This window comes from Nycticebus coucang, chromosome 4 (genome assembly GCF_027406575.1).
Source record: "Nycticebus coucang isolate mNycCou1 chromosome 4, mNycCou1.pri, whole genome shotgun sequence".
Classification (NCBI taxonomy): domain Eukaryota; kingdom Metazoa; phylum Chordata; class Mammalia; order Primates; family Lorisidae; genus Nycticebus; species Nycticebus coucang.
In genome coordinates, this window is record NC_069783.1 from 132,786,629 (window position 1) to 132,801,469 (window position 14,841).

At 47.1% G+C, this 14,841-nt stretch overlaps 1 protein-coding gene across 1 annotated transcript in view; it reads right to left on the bottom strand.

Moving 5' to 3' along the window:
- Positions 1-3,812: 3,812 nt before the first annotated feature.
- Positions 3,813-14,841, bottom strand: part of SNAP29 (synaptosome associated protein 29) — a 30,018-nt gene continuing 18,989 nt past the window's right edge. The window contains exons 3-5 of the mRNA XM_053587427.1: positions 13,097-13,182; positions 11,204-11,302; positions 3,813-4,102 (exon numbers count right to left, since the gene is read on the bottom strand). Of these exons, the coding sequence (XP_053443402.1) occupies positions 3,945-4,102; positions 11,204-11,302; positions 13,097-13,182 (343 nt within the window). The 3' untranslated portion in view covers positions 3,813-3,944. The remainder of the gene's footprint in view (positions 4,103-11,203; positions 11,303-13,096; positions 13,183-14,841) is intronic.

Here is a 14,841-nt window from a genome sequence, read left to right on the forward strand (position 1 = left end):
TTGTTGCCCTTGGTAGTGTGCCATGGCATCACAACTCACAGCAACTGCAAACCCTTGGGTCAAGCAATTCTCTTGCTTCATCCTCCCGAGTAGCTGGGACTACAGACGCCTGCCACAAAGCCTGGCTATTTTTTAAGAGTCGAGGTCTCGCTCAGGCACAGGCTGATCTTGAACGGGTGAGCTCAGGCAATCCACCCATTTTGGTGTCCCATGTGCTGAGATTATAGGTGCAAGCCACTGCGTCTGGCCTAAGAATAGTATTTCATGACCTCTAAAAATTGTATGAAACTCCAATTTCGGTGTCCATAAGTAAATTTCTATTGGAATACAGCCATTCTCACTTACTTACTGTCATCTCTGGCTGCGTTTGTGCTACAGTGGCAGACTGGAATAGCTGCAGTAGAGATGGTTTGGCCTGTGAGCCTTAAAACAATGACTCTCTAGTCCTTCAGAGAAGTTTGTGAAACTCTGATCTAGACACTGCTGCAAGGGCATGGAGAGGTAGAAGGCAGCCTGAAGACTGACCAGATGAAAAGGCTCCAAGAAGGCTGGACGTTCATAGGGCTAAAGGTGCCATGGAGCCATTGAGGACCGACTACAAAGACTCAAGGAAGATCCCCTCTACCAATTCATTGAAAATAACCATGTAATAGACAAAATTGGATTAAAAAACAACTTCACATTTTATTTCATAGAATATGGTCATTTTTTGAGGTGAACACATGGAGGATAAAACCTGTTCTGATACAGATTGAACAAAAGACTCCACCCCTTTCCATGTAATGAGCACTTTTAAGGACTAAGCTCATTTCAAACATAAGACACTGCATTAAGCAGAGCTGAAGATGCTTAACATTGGAAACTTTGAAAATTATGCAGAAAAGGCCTATATGGCAAAGTATAAGATTAATATTAAATTGCTGTAGTGTATACTTACATTACATATTCATAAAAGAAGTTAGATTAAAATGCACTGATGGTTTTTTTGTTTTTTGTTTTTTTTTTGCAGCCTGCGTCAAATTTAGGTCTCCTGTCCTACAGAATGCAAAAAAGACATCCACAAGGTAATTCCACTGCTAAATTACATATTACCAGATGTTAGAAATAGTTTCCTCAAAGGAGAATGCACTTATTTAAGTTAGTAGCACACTTAACATAACCAGTTGTAAGTTAGAAAAGCGACTTTTTTGAAGGCACAGTTTGTTAAATCTGCCTTAGGGGCTCCGACTGGCAAGAAGGATGAGTTCACTGGTATTTTCTGTGGTACCAAAGCCATCCTGCAGACACCCCTGGCCCTAGCACCTGTGCGGGTCTCCATGAGATGCATCTAGTCTAGAGAGTGGCATACGTTCTTTGTTTTTTTGAGACGGAGTCTCACTTTATCACCCTCGGTAGAGTGCTACGGCGTCACAGCTCACAGCAGCCTCCAGCTTTTGGGCTTAGGCAATTCTCTTGCCTTAGCCTCCTGCCACAACACCCGGCTATTTTTTGGTTGCAGTTTGGCCCAGGCCGAATTCGAACCCACGACCCTTGGTATATGGGGCCGGCGTCTTACTCGCTGAGCCACAGGCACCGCCCTATACTTTCTTTTTGATCATCATCATGTGATGATGATAATGAAGCCATCTCAGGTCTTCCTTTATTCTCTGTGAAAGTGCAAGCAAGCAACACTGCTTTATAAAGTAGCATCAGCAACAGGTCCTTCGGGGCCATGGGAGCGGGGAAAACAGAAAGCAGCGGGAGAGACCTTCACCAAAGGGCTCAGAACAAGAGGGTTTAAACAAGAATAGTACACAACATATGATGTTCTCTAATGTGTCGAAGGCAGACAAATTTCTAAAAAGGCAAGGGCAACTTTCTATATACTTCGGGTAGAAAAACCAAAGAGGGGGTGACTGGCTTCCTCAGTCCAACAGAAGACAGGGAAGGTACACAAATATTTTACTTTCTTTCAAGTCAATTAAATCACTAATTTCATTATGCAAACAGAAGGCCCCAGAGAATGTTTGGCAGTGACCTTTACATGTATTTATTAAGAAAAATTAATTTAGGTCTGAAGTACAATGACCAAATCTCCATGAATCTATTATACCTGATGATAAAAAACAATTATTATGACATTCAGGGAAGGTGTTAAGAGGAGAAAACTGGAAAGAATTAGGGTGGAAATGTACAGGAAGGCTGCTCTGCATTCTGGTTTCATGCTTTTGGGCTGCCTTTTTGCTGAAAGCCCCATGAACTAGCTTTGTTTGGCCTGGGTGTTGTTTAAATTTTTCCTTTTACCAGTTGTTAAGGGAATAATGCTGAACTTAGATAAACAAATGTCTAATTTGATAACCTTTAATCAAGTCCTCACACCCTAGGACAGCTGTAATGATGTGGATTGGAATCCCTGAGGTGGCTAGAATGTGACCAGTATGCACAGAATTGTGTGCCTATGGGGCTGTCAGTACTTTAGGAAGGTCATGTATCACAGGATGGGAAGTTTTATCAACAAATTGAGAAATAAATACTAATGCACAGTTGCTGCACTAACAGTGGTTTCCTGTGTTGTGAGGGGCTGTTTATAGGCTGTAGACTATAAAGGCCAGTACCACGTTTTAAGGTGAAAGGCACTGTTATTTTAAAATTTCTAACCTATCTTATTATTAAAATCGGTCTCTTTCACCATCTTCATAATATTTTAATTTATTTTAAAAAGATATGGGCCACGTGGCTTCAAGTATTCTGTTGGAGTTGCCAACACAAATCGGTTTTATTACAGAAGTCAATTTTAATTAATGCTTTCAAATGATTCCATTTGTAAAATGAAAGAAGAGAATAAGCTGGGCCAGTTAAAATGATAATGATGGGGCTTATTTTTCCCCTTGGCCAAACCCTTCAGTATAGTTAGCATCAAATCGGTGGCAGAGAACCAAGCAGTGATGTAAGAAGTGCAGCAGACTGGGTGGGAGTCCTGGGCAGGTCAGGAGGCCCCAGATACGTAATAAACATTCTGCCACACCAGGCCTAGCTGATGGCGATTCCCAGAGGTGTGGAGGGCTGAGTGGAAGAAGATCACTGCTTAGAATATCTGTGTGATATTCTATTCCCACAACATCTATAAGTCCCCCAAGTCTGTCAACCAGATGGTCTCGAACTATTGAAGAACCTATTCCCAACCACAGATGGAGAGTTCAAGATGAGAGTAGGTGGGGAGGCAGGGCTCAGCCAATTCCCTACACATTTCCAGATACCATAGGGAGCAGCGCTGTTCTGAAGCCTGCTACTAAGATGCATGCCAAGGATGGAGGGCAGGAGGAGAAGAGGTGACACCTGTCAACAAAACAAAGAATGCAACACATTCTATTTCCAAATCTAACACTAATCCTTGGGGGGGAATCATCAACAATGCACTCAGAGTATGTGAGTAGGCCTGTGTGCGTGCATGTAATGGCTTCTAAACAAAGGTCTGGGGAGGACCCTCCCAAAACCAGTGCCTGGCTCATGTGGTCCTTCAGTGTCTCATGCTGACTCAGAGTAAGGCTGAGCAGAGAGAACTACAGCAAATAGGGAAATAAAGGTTTGTAGCTGCAAGACTGAAACTCTGCCTGTCTTTCCATGCACTCACTGAAAAACGTAATTTTTCCTTCTCATTCCAGCTTGGTAATCAAAGGCCCCAGATATTCAGGGTGGTTGAGCTCATTTTTTTTTTTTGTAGAGACAGATTGAGCTCATTTTTTTTAAACCATTTTGCTGACAGAACTTAAGAGAGTAACATGTTAGCCCCAGGAAAAAGCAGGACACACACTTCCTTATTAATAAGAAAAATCTCTTAAGACCCACTCTAACACTTGCAAACACAAATTAAATTACATAGTAAAATAATAAATGAAATTTCTTGGAAGTTCAAAAAAGATCTTTCGAATCTTGTCATCATAATAGAGTGGAAATCCTTTTCTGTCTTAGAGTTGTCGAACTTTTCTTTCTGTGCTTTTTATATTGATGTCTAACTTGTCCACTTTGGTCGTCAGTCGGTCAAGAATGTCGTCTTGCTCCTCAATTTCTGTCTGCATCCCCAGGGCTATGCCTTTCAGACGGCCCAGTCCCATGGACAGCTCATCTGTGGGAGGAGATGACAAGCAGGCCTGAGCAACATGGCACCTGGAAATGCTGCTTATTCCTCCCAGGGGCTCAGCAACATCTGCCTGAGCCCTCTTCCTCGTAGGGTAGACTACTCTCCAGGGCTTTGGTTACACCTCCCAAAACATGTGCAAGTAAAAAGAAAATCTCTTTATTTGATATAAAATACCATGTCCTTAATGTGGAAGCCATCTCCCGTACTCCAAGATAACCAATGTTTATATGATGGTGTCCGTCTTACAAGATTTTATTTATTTATTTTTGAGAAAAAGTCTCACTATATTGCCCTTGGTCGAGTGCCGTGATGTCACAGCTCACAGCAATCTCAAACTCTTGGGCTTAAGCGATTCTCTTGTCTCAGCCTCCCAAGTAGCTGGGACTACAGGCCCCTGCCACAACACCCAGCCTTTTTGGTTGTCGTTGTCATTGTTGTTTAGCAGGCTCGGGCCGGGTTTGAACCTGCTAGCACCTTACCCACTGAGCTACAGGTGCCAAGCCCCTACAGTATTTTACTAAATGCATACAGGATGGCAAAGGAGTAGGGCGTTGGCCCCATATGCCGGAGGTGGTGGGTTCAAACCCAGCTCTGGCCAAAACTACAAAAACAAAAAAGCATACAGATCTAGTTTTTGAGCTGCCTTTGGATCTTCTAATCCGTTTCTGCACATTGCAAGATCAGTTACTATCTAAGGAAAAGAGAAGCACAGAAAGGCCTGGGGAATATATTCTGTTCCCAGATGCCATGGTCACACTGGGAAAGATACACTGGATCCTGGCTTCATCTTTAGGAGCAAGACCCCCATCTCAGGAGACAGAACTCAGCAGTGCTGCCTTCTGTCCTTCCATCTCTAGCTCCCTAAGGCTCAATCAAGCACAGACCAGGAATGTCAAATAATGGGATCATCACTTGGAAGCACCTCTGAGAGACAGACTTGGGAAAAGCCTGTACAACCGGAGCCCTTATACAAGGCTGCTTCAGTCCTGGGCTCCTGTCTGGAGAAGAGTATGTCCCCAAGTCTGCTCTGCGGATGGCGGGAGAAGGGGGCCCCCGTCCCCGCGCTGCTCCTTGGCGTGCTCTGCCAGAAAACACATGAGCTACAGTTGTTTCCAGTGGACGCAGATGCTGTGACAACCCTTTTCTTTAGTTACTAAATTCACTCTTTCCCACACTGTTCAGTCATTGCTGCCACTTCTTGGACCCATGAACACATGGCTGCCTGGGATATGCTGGGTTAATGCAGCTCACATGCCCCAGAACCAAACAGGTACATTTCCTTTGCTCACTCTGTGGTCTCTGCACAAGCTGAGTGCACAGCACCCTGCGGCCCAGACTCCCTGTGTCAAAGAACAAAGTGCGCAGGTGCTGGGCTCCTTCAGAAATGTCACTGGGCTAAAGCTCCAGGCAACCCGGAGCACTCAGTTTTGGCAAAGGCTCTCTTCTTGCAGTAGGACATTATTGCTGAAGATCAATCCAGGCATGACAAGTGAGAGCCTCTTTTCCACACAGAGGAGGGAGGATTTTAGGTCCATTCCTCTAGGTCTCAGCTCAGACCTTGACCCTGGCTCCTCAGGTGTGCTCTCGCTGAGGTGAGTACCCTGCAAGAGGAAGGTGACCGGGAGTGGCTTGGCCACAACTCACTACTCTAACTACCCTAGTATGAAGAACTACTACAATTCTTGAGTTGTTCTACTTCCCGTCTTAGGCTCTTCTGGTATTTATAACATTTTCCTTATCTTTCACAAAGTTGTAAGTCAATCTCACATTTGGTTTTATTTATTTTTTTTTTTTTTGTAGAGACAGAGTCTCACTTTATGCCCCTTGGTAGAGTGCTGTGGCCTCACACAGCTCACAGCAACCTCCAGCTCCTGGGCTTAAGTGATTCTCTTGCCTCAGCCTCCCGAGTAGCTGGGACTACAGGTGCTCACATTTGGTTTTAAGAAGAATAATGTCTGTAAGGATCTGCTTGGCATAAGATGATGTGTAGAGAACTGAGGGTGGGGCAGAAGGGAAGAGACATGCCCAGGGACTCTGGTGTCCCCTGGAGGGGCTGCACCAATTGCAGACATAAAAGCCTTGACTTATGCCGGGGGATAGGGGGTGGCTCACAACTGTAATCCTAGCAATCTGGGCAACTGAGGTGGGTGGTTGCTTGAGCTCAGTAGTTCGAGACCAGCTTTAGCAAGAGTGAAAAAAAACAGCCAGGTCTTATGGCGGAAGCCTGTACTCCTGGCTACTTGGGAGGCTGAGGCTGAGGCCAAGAGTTTGAGGTTGCTGTGAGCTATGACGCCGTGGCACTCTACTGAGGGCGACAAAGGGAGACTGTCTCAGCACCAACAACAAAGTCTTGACTTAACTGATTCTGCCAGGGTGTAAAGTTGATGACTGTGGTGTATGTGTATGTGCTGAGATGGAGATGGGGAGTGTGCCCAGAGTTGCTGTCTGCGTTTCTACTAAGAACAGCAGCCCAGGAAAGAGCTAGAGGGAAGAGAGAAGAGGATTTCACAGGCCTTCTTACTTACAAAATTAAGTATAAATCACTAAGAAAAGGTTAAAATACACAATTACTCAGCACTGGCACCAATAGCACCATGAAGCAAAATAATTTTTTTTTTTTTTTTTAGTCTTCGGCTGTTTCTTGAGTTTTTGAAACCCATGAACTTTTCTTTTTTTTAGAGACAGAGTTTCACTTTATCTCCCTTGGTAGAGTGCCATGGTGTCACAGCTTATATCAACCTCCAACTCCCGGGCTTAGGCGATTCTCCTGCCTCAGCCTCCCGAGTAGCTGGGACTATAGGCGCCCACCACAACGCCTGGCTATTTTTTTTTTTTGTTACAGTTTGGCTGGGGCAGGGTTCGAACCTGCCACCCTCGGTATATGGGGCCCGTGCCTTACTCAGTGAACCACTGCCCCTGAAACCCATGACCTAGTTGTGTTCCGCGGAGAGTAAACCCTGGGAAGTTAGTAGACCTCAGGAAGCTTATGGGCAACTGGGACAGCAAAGGAGAAGCAAATCGCTAGGCTGAGATAAAAAACATGGTAAGATAGGGACAGCCTGTGGCTCAAAAGAGTAGGGCACCTGCCCCATACGCCAGAGGTGGCAGGTTCAAACCCACCCCTGGTCAAAAACTGCAAAAAAGAAAAAAAAAAAAGCATGATAAGATAAAGCCACCAGGCAAGGGCACTGGAGTCCTCAGGGACTTATAGGAATCCCTGAAATGGGGGGAGGGTGCATTAAGAAGGAAAGAGTGTGGCTTGGCGCCTGTAGCACAGTGGCTAGGGTTCGAATCCAGCCCGGGCCTGCCGACAACAATGACAACTACAACTAAAAAATAGTTGGGCGTTGCGGCGGGTGCCTATAGTCCCAGCTACTTGGGAGGCTGAGGCAAGAGAATCATTTAAGCCCAAGATTTTGAGATTGCTATGAGTTGTGATGCCACAGCACTCTACCCAGGGTGACATAGTGAGACTCTTGTTTCAAAAAAAAAAAATAAAGGCGGTGCCTGTGGCTCAAAGGAGTAGGTCGCCAGACCCATATGCTGGAGGTGGCAGGTTCAAACCCAGCGCTGGCCAAAAACTGCAAAAAAAAAAAAAAAAGTGTGAACAAAGGTGCCCTCCCTTGCTGCTGTGAGCAGCTGGTCTGTCCTACGTCAGCTGGGGAAGCTGAACTCTGACACTCTGAATCAGTTGTCTGGTTTCCACCTGGCCCTCCTCCTATCTTAAGCTGCTGCGTCCTGTGGGGACCTACACAGGCTGCAAGTCCTTATTGCCAACAGTGTACCCTCAGTCCCCAGTGCTAGGCAGGGCTCAGTCCCTCGATTTGCCTCACTTCTTGAATTCAGTATCTTACTGAGGTCCCCCATACACTTTGTGCAACTAGCAGGTACCGGTGATACCACCCCCCCAGCCACTCCCCTTCTTAGGCAAAGGAAAGGCTTTCAAGCCCCTTTGGCTCTCTCTGAGTGGTCAGATCTGGGCAGACACACGTCCTGCCTAGAATTCCCTGGCTTTAAACGGGAGAGTCCAAGAGACAGAAGCACGAGGCAGCTTCCAAGACTTCCCTGGGCTCTGAGGGCAAAGAGCACACAGGGCTTGGGTAGAAGCCTGCAGACTGCTGGGATGGGCCTCTCCTGCTGCTGGGGGCTGGCACTGCCTCGCAGTGTGCATTGGGCATTGGCCATGTAGGTCTGAAGTGTGAAAATTCACATGCAGGGTGATAGAAATAGCTGTGGGTGGTAAAAACACAGTTCTTTAGACCTGGTGTAGTGGCTCACACCTGTAATCCTAGCACCCTGGGAGGCTGAGGTGGGTTGATTGCTTGAGCTCAGGAGTTTGAAACCAGCCTGAGCAAGAGCAAGATCCCATGTGTAAAACTACCCAGGCGTTGTGGTGGGCCCCTGTAGTCCCAGCTACTCTGGAGGATGAGGCAAGAGGATCACTTGAGCACAAGAGTTTGAGGGTGCTGTGAGGTATGATGCCATGGCACTCTATGAAGGGTGACAAAATGAGACTGTCTCAAGAAAAAAAATAAAAAAGGCTCAGTGCTCATACCTCAGTGGTTAGGGCACTGGCCACATACACTGGAGCTGGTAGGTTTGAACCTGGCCCAGGCCTGCTAAACAACAATGACAACTACAACAATTAAAAAAAATAAATAAATAACCAGGTGTTGTGGTAGGCGCCTGTAGTCCCAGCTACTTGGGTGGCTGAGATAAGAGAATTGCTTAAGCCCAAGAGTTTGAGGTTGTGAGCTGTAATGCCACAGCACTCTATTGAGAGTGACATAGTAAAGACTCTGTCTCAAAAAAAAAAAAAAAGGAAGTTACCGGGCAGTGCCTGTGGTTCAGTGGTTAGGGTACCAGCCACGTTCACTGAGGCTGGTGGGTTCGAGCCTTGCCTGTGCCAGCTAGAACAGTAGTGACAACTGCAACCAAGAAAATGAAAATGACCGGGCATTGTGGTGGGTGCCTGTGGTCCCAGCTACTTGGGAGGCTGAGGCAGGAGAGTTGCTTGGGCCTGGGAGTTTGAGGTTGCTGTGAGCTGTGATGCTACCCAGCTCTAGGTGGAGTGACAGCTTGAGACTCTGTCTCAATAAAAAAAAAAACAGCAAGATACAAATATATATATATATATATATATATATATATATATATATATGTATTATGTACATAACTAAATGATCCCAAGTATACCTGACATTGTTTGTCCTTGTACACTTGAGTACATGAGGAGAACATGATGAGTACATGATGGCTGTTTATTTTCTATAATGAACCAACATAAGCAGAAACTAAGCTGAAATGTTATTAAAAAGAAAAAGGGGGGTGGCACCTGTGGCTCAGTGAGTAGGGCACCGGCCCCATATCTCAAGGGTGGTGGGTTCAAACCACCCCCAGCTGAACTGCAACCAAAAAATAGCCAGGCGTTGTGGCGGGTGCCTGTAATCCCAGCTGCTCGGGAGGCTGAGGCAGGAGAATCGCGAAAGCCCAAGAGCTGGAGGTTGCTGTGAGTCCTGTGACATCATGGCACTCTACCGAGGGTGGTAGAGTGAGACTCTGTCTCTACAAAAAAAAAAAGAAAAAGAAAAAGGGGCTTGGTGCCTGTGGCTCAAGCGACTAAGGTGCCAGCCACATACACCTGAGCTGGCGGGTTCGAATCTAGCCCGGGCCCGCCAAACAATAATGATGGCTGCAACCAAGAAATAGCCGGGCATTGTGGCGGGCATCTGTAGTCCCAGCTACTTGGGAGGCAGAGGCAGGAGAATCGCTTGAACCCAGGAGTTGGAGGTTGCTGTGAGCTGTGATGCCATGGCACTCTACCCAGGGTGACAGCTTGAGGCTCTGTCTCAAAAAAGAAAAAGGGTCCGCCTAATGTGTGATCCACACGTGGGCTCAGGCCAACTGGAATGGAAATGGGGCTGGGCGAGTGGGGAAAGGAGCCCACCAGTGTGTCCCCTCCTGGGGGGATGTGCAGGAACAAGTCTGTGCAGGGAGACCCAATACACATCTTCACGGGTTTCAGGTCTGCCTTTCCCTAGATGCCTTTAGAACAGGGGAAATTTTATTATTTGCCTTGCCAACTGTGTCAGCTCCTAACAGGGGCTGGGAGACTGAGAGTGACCCAGATGGAGACTCCTGTCCACAATGCAGCAGGACTAAGGTGAGAGGAGGCAGCAAGTCTGAGACACATATGGAATAAACCCATGGACGTGCCCACAGGCCAACTCCAACCTGAACTTCAAGTAACGGACTTCTCCCTTAATCCAGAAAATAGGCACCTGTGCTTGCCTGCTGGGTCCTGGGTAAAAAGTGTTGACAAAATGGAAACAATCTCATGTTCTCCTGAAATTCACAGCCTGGTCAGGAACACAGTGGACAGACCAGCCAAGTGCCCGACGACAAGGGGCTCGAGCAGCACTGTGGAACAACAGGGCCCCGAGACCATGAGAGGAGGCCACATCAATGCCAGAGCCACACGGGAAAAGCTGCCTGCAGAGTGGGGAGGAAGGATGCCCCGGGCAGGAAAGAACTCGCATCAGAAGGCCTGTGTGAGTGTGCAAGGGGGGGAGGGGAGGGCGGCAGGGCTTTAAGTGCGTGTGTGTGGGGTGTCATGAGAGTTTCAGAAGAATATGCCCACCCTGCTTACATTTTGGAAGCTCACTCTAACAACTGTGTAGCCAACGTGCCAAATGCAATACAAGTGTTAAGTCTTCCCAGGCCCAGCACTTTCCAGCTCATGTGACCTTCCCATCAACCCTCAGAGGCTCTGTTCTCAGAGGCAGCCAGTTTCACAGGGGAGAAAACCACCACTCCAGGTGAGAAGGACAGAGCAAGTGGTCACATCCAACCTTCACTGTACAGTCTCTCAGGGACTTCTGGGCCCCTGCTGCTGTCATAATCCAAATGACAGGTGGTGACAACTCAGCTGGACTAGAGACAGGAAATGGAGAAGGAGATGGAGTTCAGAGACAGTGAGGTGGCAAGATGGACACAACTCAGAGTGGGCTCCTGTGCCAGCTGTGCTCAGTTCGAGCTCCGAGAGGACAAGTGACTCATGGAGGCTGGCATGGCTCTTGATCTTACCCAGGTTGCTATCAATCTTCTGATGATAGGCTCGAAGGTGTGGGTTCTTCGGGTAAGCGTCAGTGCTCGCAGTAGAACTAGCCCCTCCAGCGACAGTGTCTGAGTTTAGAAATATAAGAAGAATGATTAACTGATGTCCTTTGAAATGCTGCTTCACAAATTTATCTGGACAGTGAGTGGAAGGAATGAGGGGTTGGTTCTGAGGCCATCCAAAGGGACAAGGGTAGGAGTGGATGACATGCATAGAGGGGACCAGGGCAGGCTCGTGGCCAGAGGGAAAGAGAGATGCTTCCATAGGGCTCTGGCTCCCTTCAGTCTTGGGAGTTTAAAGACTTTCTCCTATGGGTCATCTGCTCAGACTCAGGTACAAAAGCTCTAGAAAGAGAGATTCACACAAGCAATAGAAATGCAGCAGTCCAAAGCCTAAATAACGCTGTTACATTACAGAAACGGGATTATGAGCGATTCTTTTTGTTTTGAGACACAGTCTCACAATGTTGCCCTGGGTAGAGTGCTGTAGTGTCACAGCTCACAGCAACCTCAAACTCTTGTGCTTAAGAGATTTTCTTACTTCAGCCTCCCAAGCAGGTGGGACTATAGGCACCCACCACAACGCATGGCTATTTTTGTTGTTGTAGTTGTCATTGTTGTTTAGCAGGCCCGGGCCAGGTTTGAACTCACCAGCCCTGGAGTATGTGGCCGGCACCCTAACCACAGAGCTATGGGCACCAAGCCATGATTCTTTTTTTTTTTTTTTTTTTTTTGAGACAGTCTCACTTATGCACCAGGTAGAGTGCTGTAGCATCACAGCTCATAGCAACCTCAAACTCTTGGCCTCTAGTGATCATGTTTCAGCCTCCTGAGTAGCAGGGACTTACAGGCACTTGCCACAACCCCAGCCAGTTTTTCTTCTATTTTTAGTAGAGATAGAGTCTTGCTTTGCTCAGGCTGGCCTGGAATCCTGTGCTTGGGCAATCCACCAGCCCCTGCCTCCTGAGTGCTAGGATTATAGGCATGAGCCACTGTGCCTGGCCTATGAGTGATTCTTTTTTCTTTCTGAGTTATTTCAATGCTATCTTTTCACTTAAAGAAGCAAAAATGAAATGTTAAATAATGTATATTCATTCTAAGAAATCTTTCTTGAACTTCAGTTTTCTAATATATACCACACAAATTTCCTTTCCTTCCCTTCTCCTTTCCTTTCTCTCTTTTTTTCTGAGACAGAGTCTCACTCTGTTGTCCACACTAGAGTGCAGTGGCACAATTGTAGCTCACTATAAACTCGAATTCCAGGGCTCAAGTAATCTTCCTGCCTCAGTCTCCTGAGTAGCAGGAACTAGAGGCATGCACCACTATGCCCAACTAATTTTTCTATTTTTTTTGTAGAGACAGGTTCTTGCTCTTGCTTGGGCTAGTTTCAAACTCCTAGTCTCAAGAGATCCACCCCACCTTGGCTTCCTGGAGTGCTAGATTACAGGTGTGAGCCATTGTACCTAGCATGGAGTTATTTTTTAGAAATCTTATTTGTAGAGATGGGGTTTTGCTACACTGCTCAGGTTCAAACTCATGCTATCCACCCACAACGCTGGGATTACAGTCATGAACCATCCACGCCCAGCATGCAGGCTCATTTGCAATGTAATCAGGGGCCCAGGTCCCTTATTCCACCCTCCATGGAGGAGGGAGAAGTTCCCTATACCATACACCTCCAGCTCCCGTGAGAACGTGTGGGGTCCCTAATGCCCATCAGCCAGCACGTGTGATGCCAGCAGCTGGAATCCTTGCCTACCACCCCTGAGAAGGCACCCCTATCCCCAGACTCCTCAGGACCAATGCCAAACTTAGAGGTTCCCCACAGAACCCGAATGTGGGCGTGCACAGGCATCCACTCACCTACATCATCCAGCTTTCTGAGGTTTGGATGGCTGGCCTGGTACTTTGCCTCCTGTTCTTTACTTGTACTTATAGCTTCTTTTAATCTTTGGATAAAAGTTCACAAAAAAAGAAAATTTTTATTTTTATTTTTTATTTATTTATTTTTGAGACAGAGTCTCAAGCTGTTGCCCTGGGTAGAGTGCTGTGCCATGTCATGCCATCACAGCTCACAGCAACTGAGAACTCTTGAGCTCAAGCGATTCTCTTGCCTCAGCCTCCTAAGTATCTGGGAATACAGGTGCCTGCAACAAGGCCTGGCCATTTTTAGAGATGGGGGTCTTGCCCTTGCTCAGGGTGGTCTTGAACTCGTGAGCTCAGGTAATCCACCCACCTCAGCTTCCCAGAGTGCTGGGGTTACAGGCATGAGCCACCACACCCAGCTAAGAAAACTTTTAAAAAGGAAAATCCGGGGCGGCGCCTATGGCTCAAAGGGTAGGGTGCCGGCCCCGTGTGCCGGAGGTGGTGAGTTCAGGCCCAGCCTCGGCCAAAAACTGCAAAAAAAAAAAAAAGGAAAATCCGGCTGGGCGCCTGTGGCTCAAGCGGCTAAGGCGCCAGCCACATACACCTGAGCTGGCAGGTTTGAATCCAGCCCAGGCCCACCAAACAACAATGACAGCTGCAACCAAAAAATGGCCGGGCATTGTGGCAGGAGCCTGTAGTCTCAGCTACTTGAGAGGCTGAGGCAACAGAATTGCTTAAGCCCAGGAGTTGGAGGTTGCTGTGAGCTGTGATGCCATAGCACTCTACCCAGGGTGACAGCTTGAGGCTGTCTCAAAAACAAAAACAAACAAACAAACAAAAATAAGGAAAATCCCTAGGACAGTGCCATTGGTTATTTTTTTTTTTAAGTAATACCTGTGTACCAAAAATCAAACACCTCTTTTGTGCCATGTTCCTTCAACAGTTTCCCCAGGAGTAAAGTTGGTCATGCAGCAAGCTTATGAAGACTCAGAAGTCCAGCACCTACCAGTCTTCTTCAGGACAGCGAGTTGTCTTAGGAACAGGTAGATGAGAAGTATATGAAACCACCAAATGGGCACTGAAGACCGGGGTCAGCAAACTATGACATATGAGCCAAATCTAACCCATCTGTTTCTGTTTTGCTTCCTAATTCTTTTTCTTTATTGTGGTAAACACACTTAACAAAATGTCACCCTGTTTTTGTGTGGACATGAGCAATCATGGCCTTCGCAGACAACCATTTGAATCTCAGATACTTAACTCTAAACCTCAATTTAAAATTTCATTAAGGGCTCGGCACCTGTGGCTCTAGCAACTAAGGCGCCAGCCACATACACCTGAGCTGGTAGGTTCGAATCTAGCCTGGGCCCACCAACCAACAATGATGGCTGCAACCAAAAAATAGCCGGGCATTGTGGCAGGCACCTGTAGTCCCAGCTACTTGGGAGGCGGACGCAAAAAAAAAAAAAAGAATTTCATTAAAGGCTTGGCACCCGTAGCACAGTGGTTACGGTGCCAGCCACACAATGGCACTATATGCCACATACTTAGCAACCCAAGGCTAGAGGGCTCGAACCCGGCCTGGGCCTGCTAACCAATGACAGCTGCAACAAAAAATAGCTGGGTGGCTTGGAGCCTGTGGCTCAAGCGGCTAAGGCGCCAGCCATATACACCTGAGCTGGCGGGTTTGAATCCAGCCCAGGCCTGCCAAACAGCGACGGTTGTAACCAGAAAAATAGCCA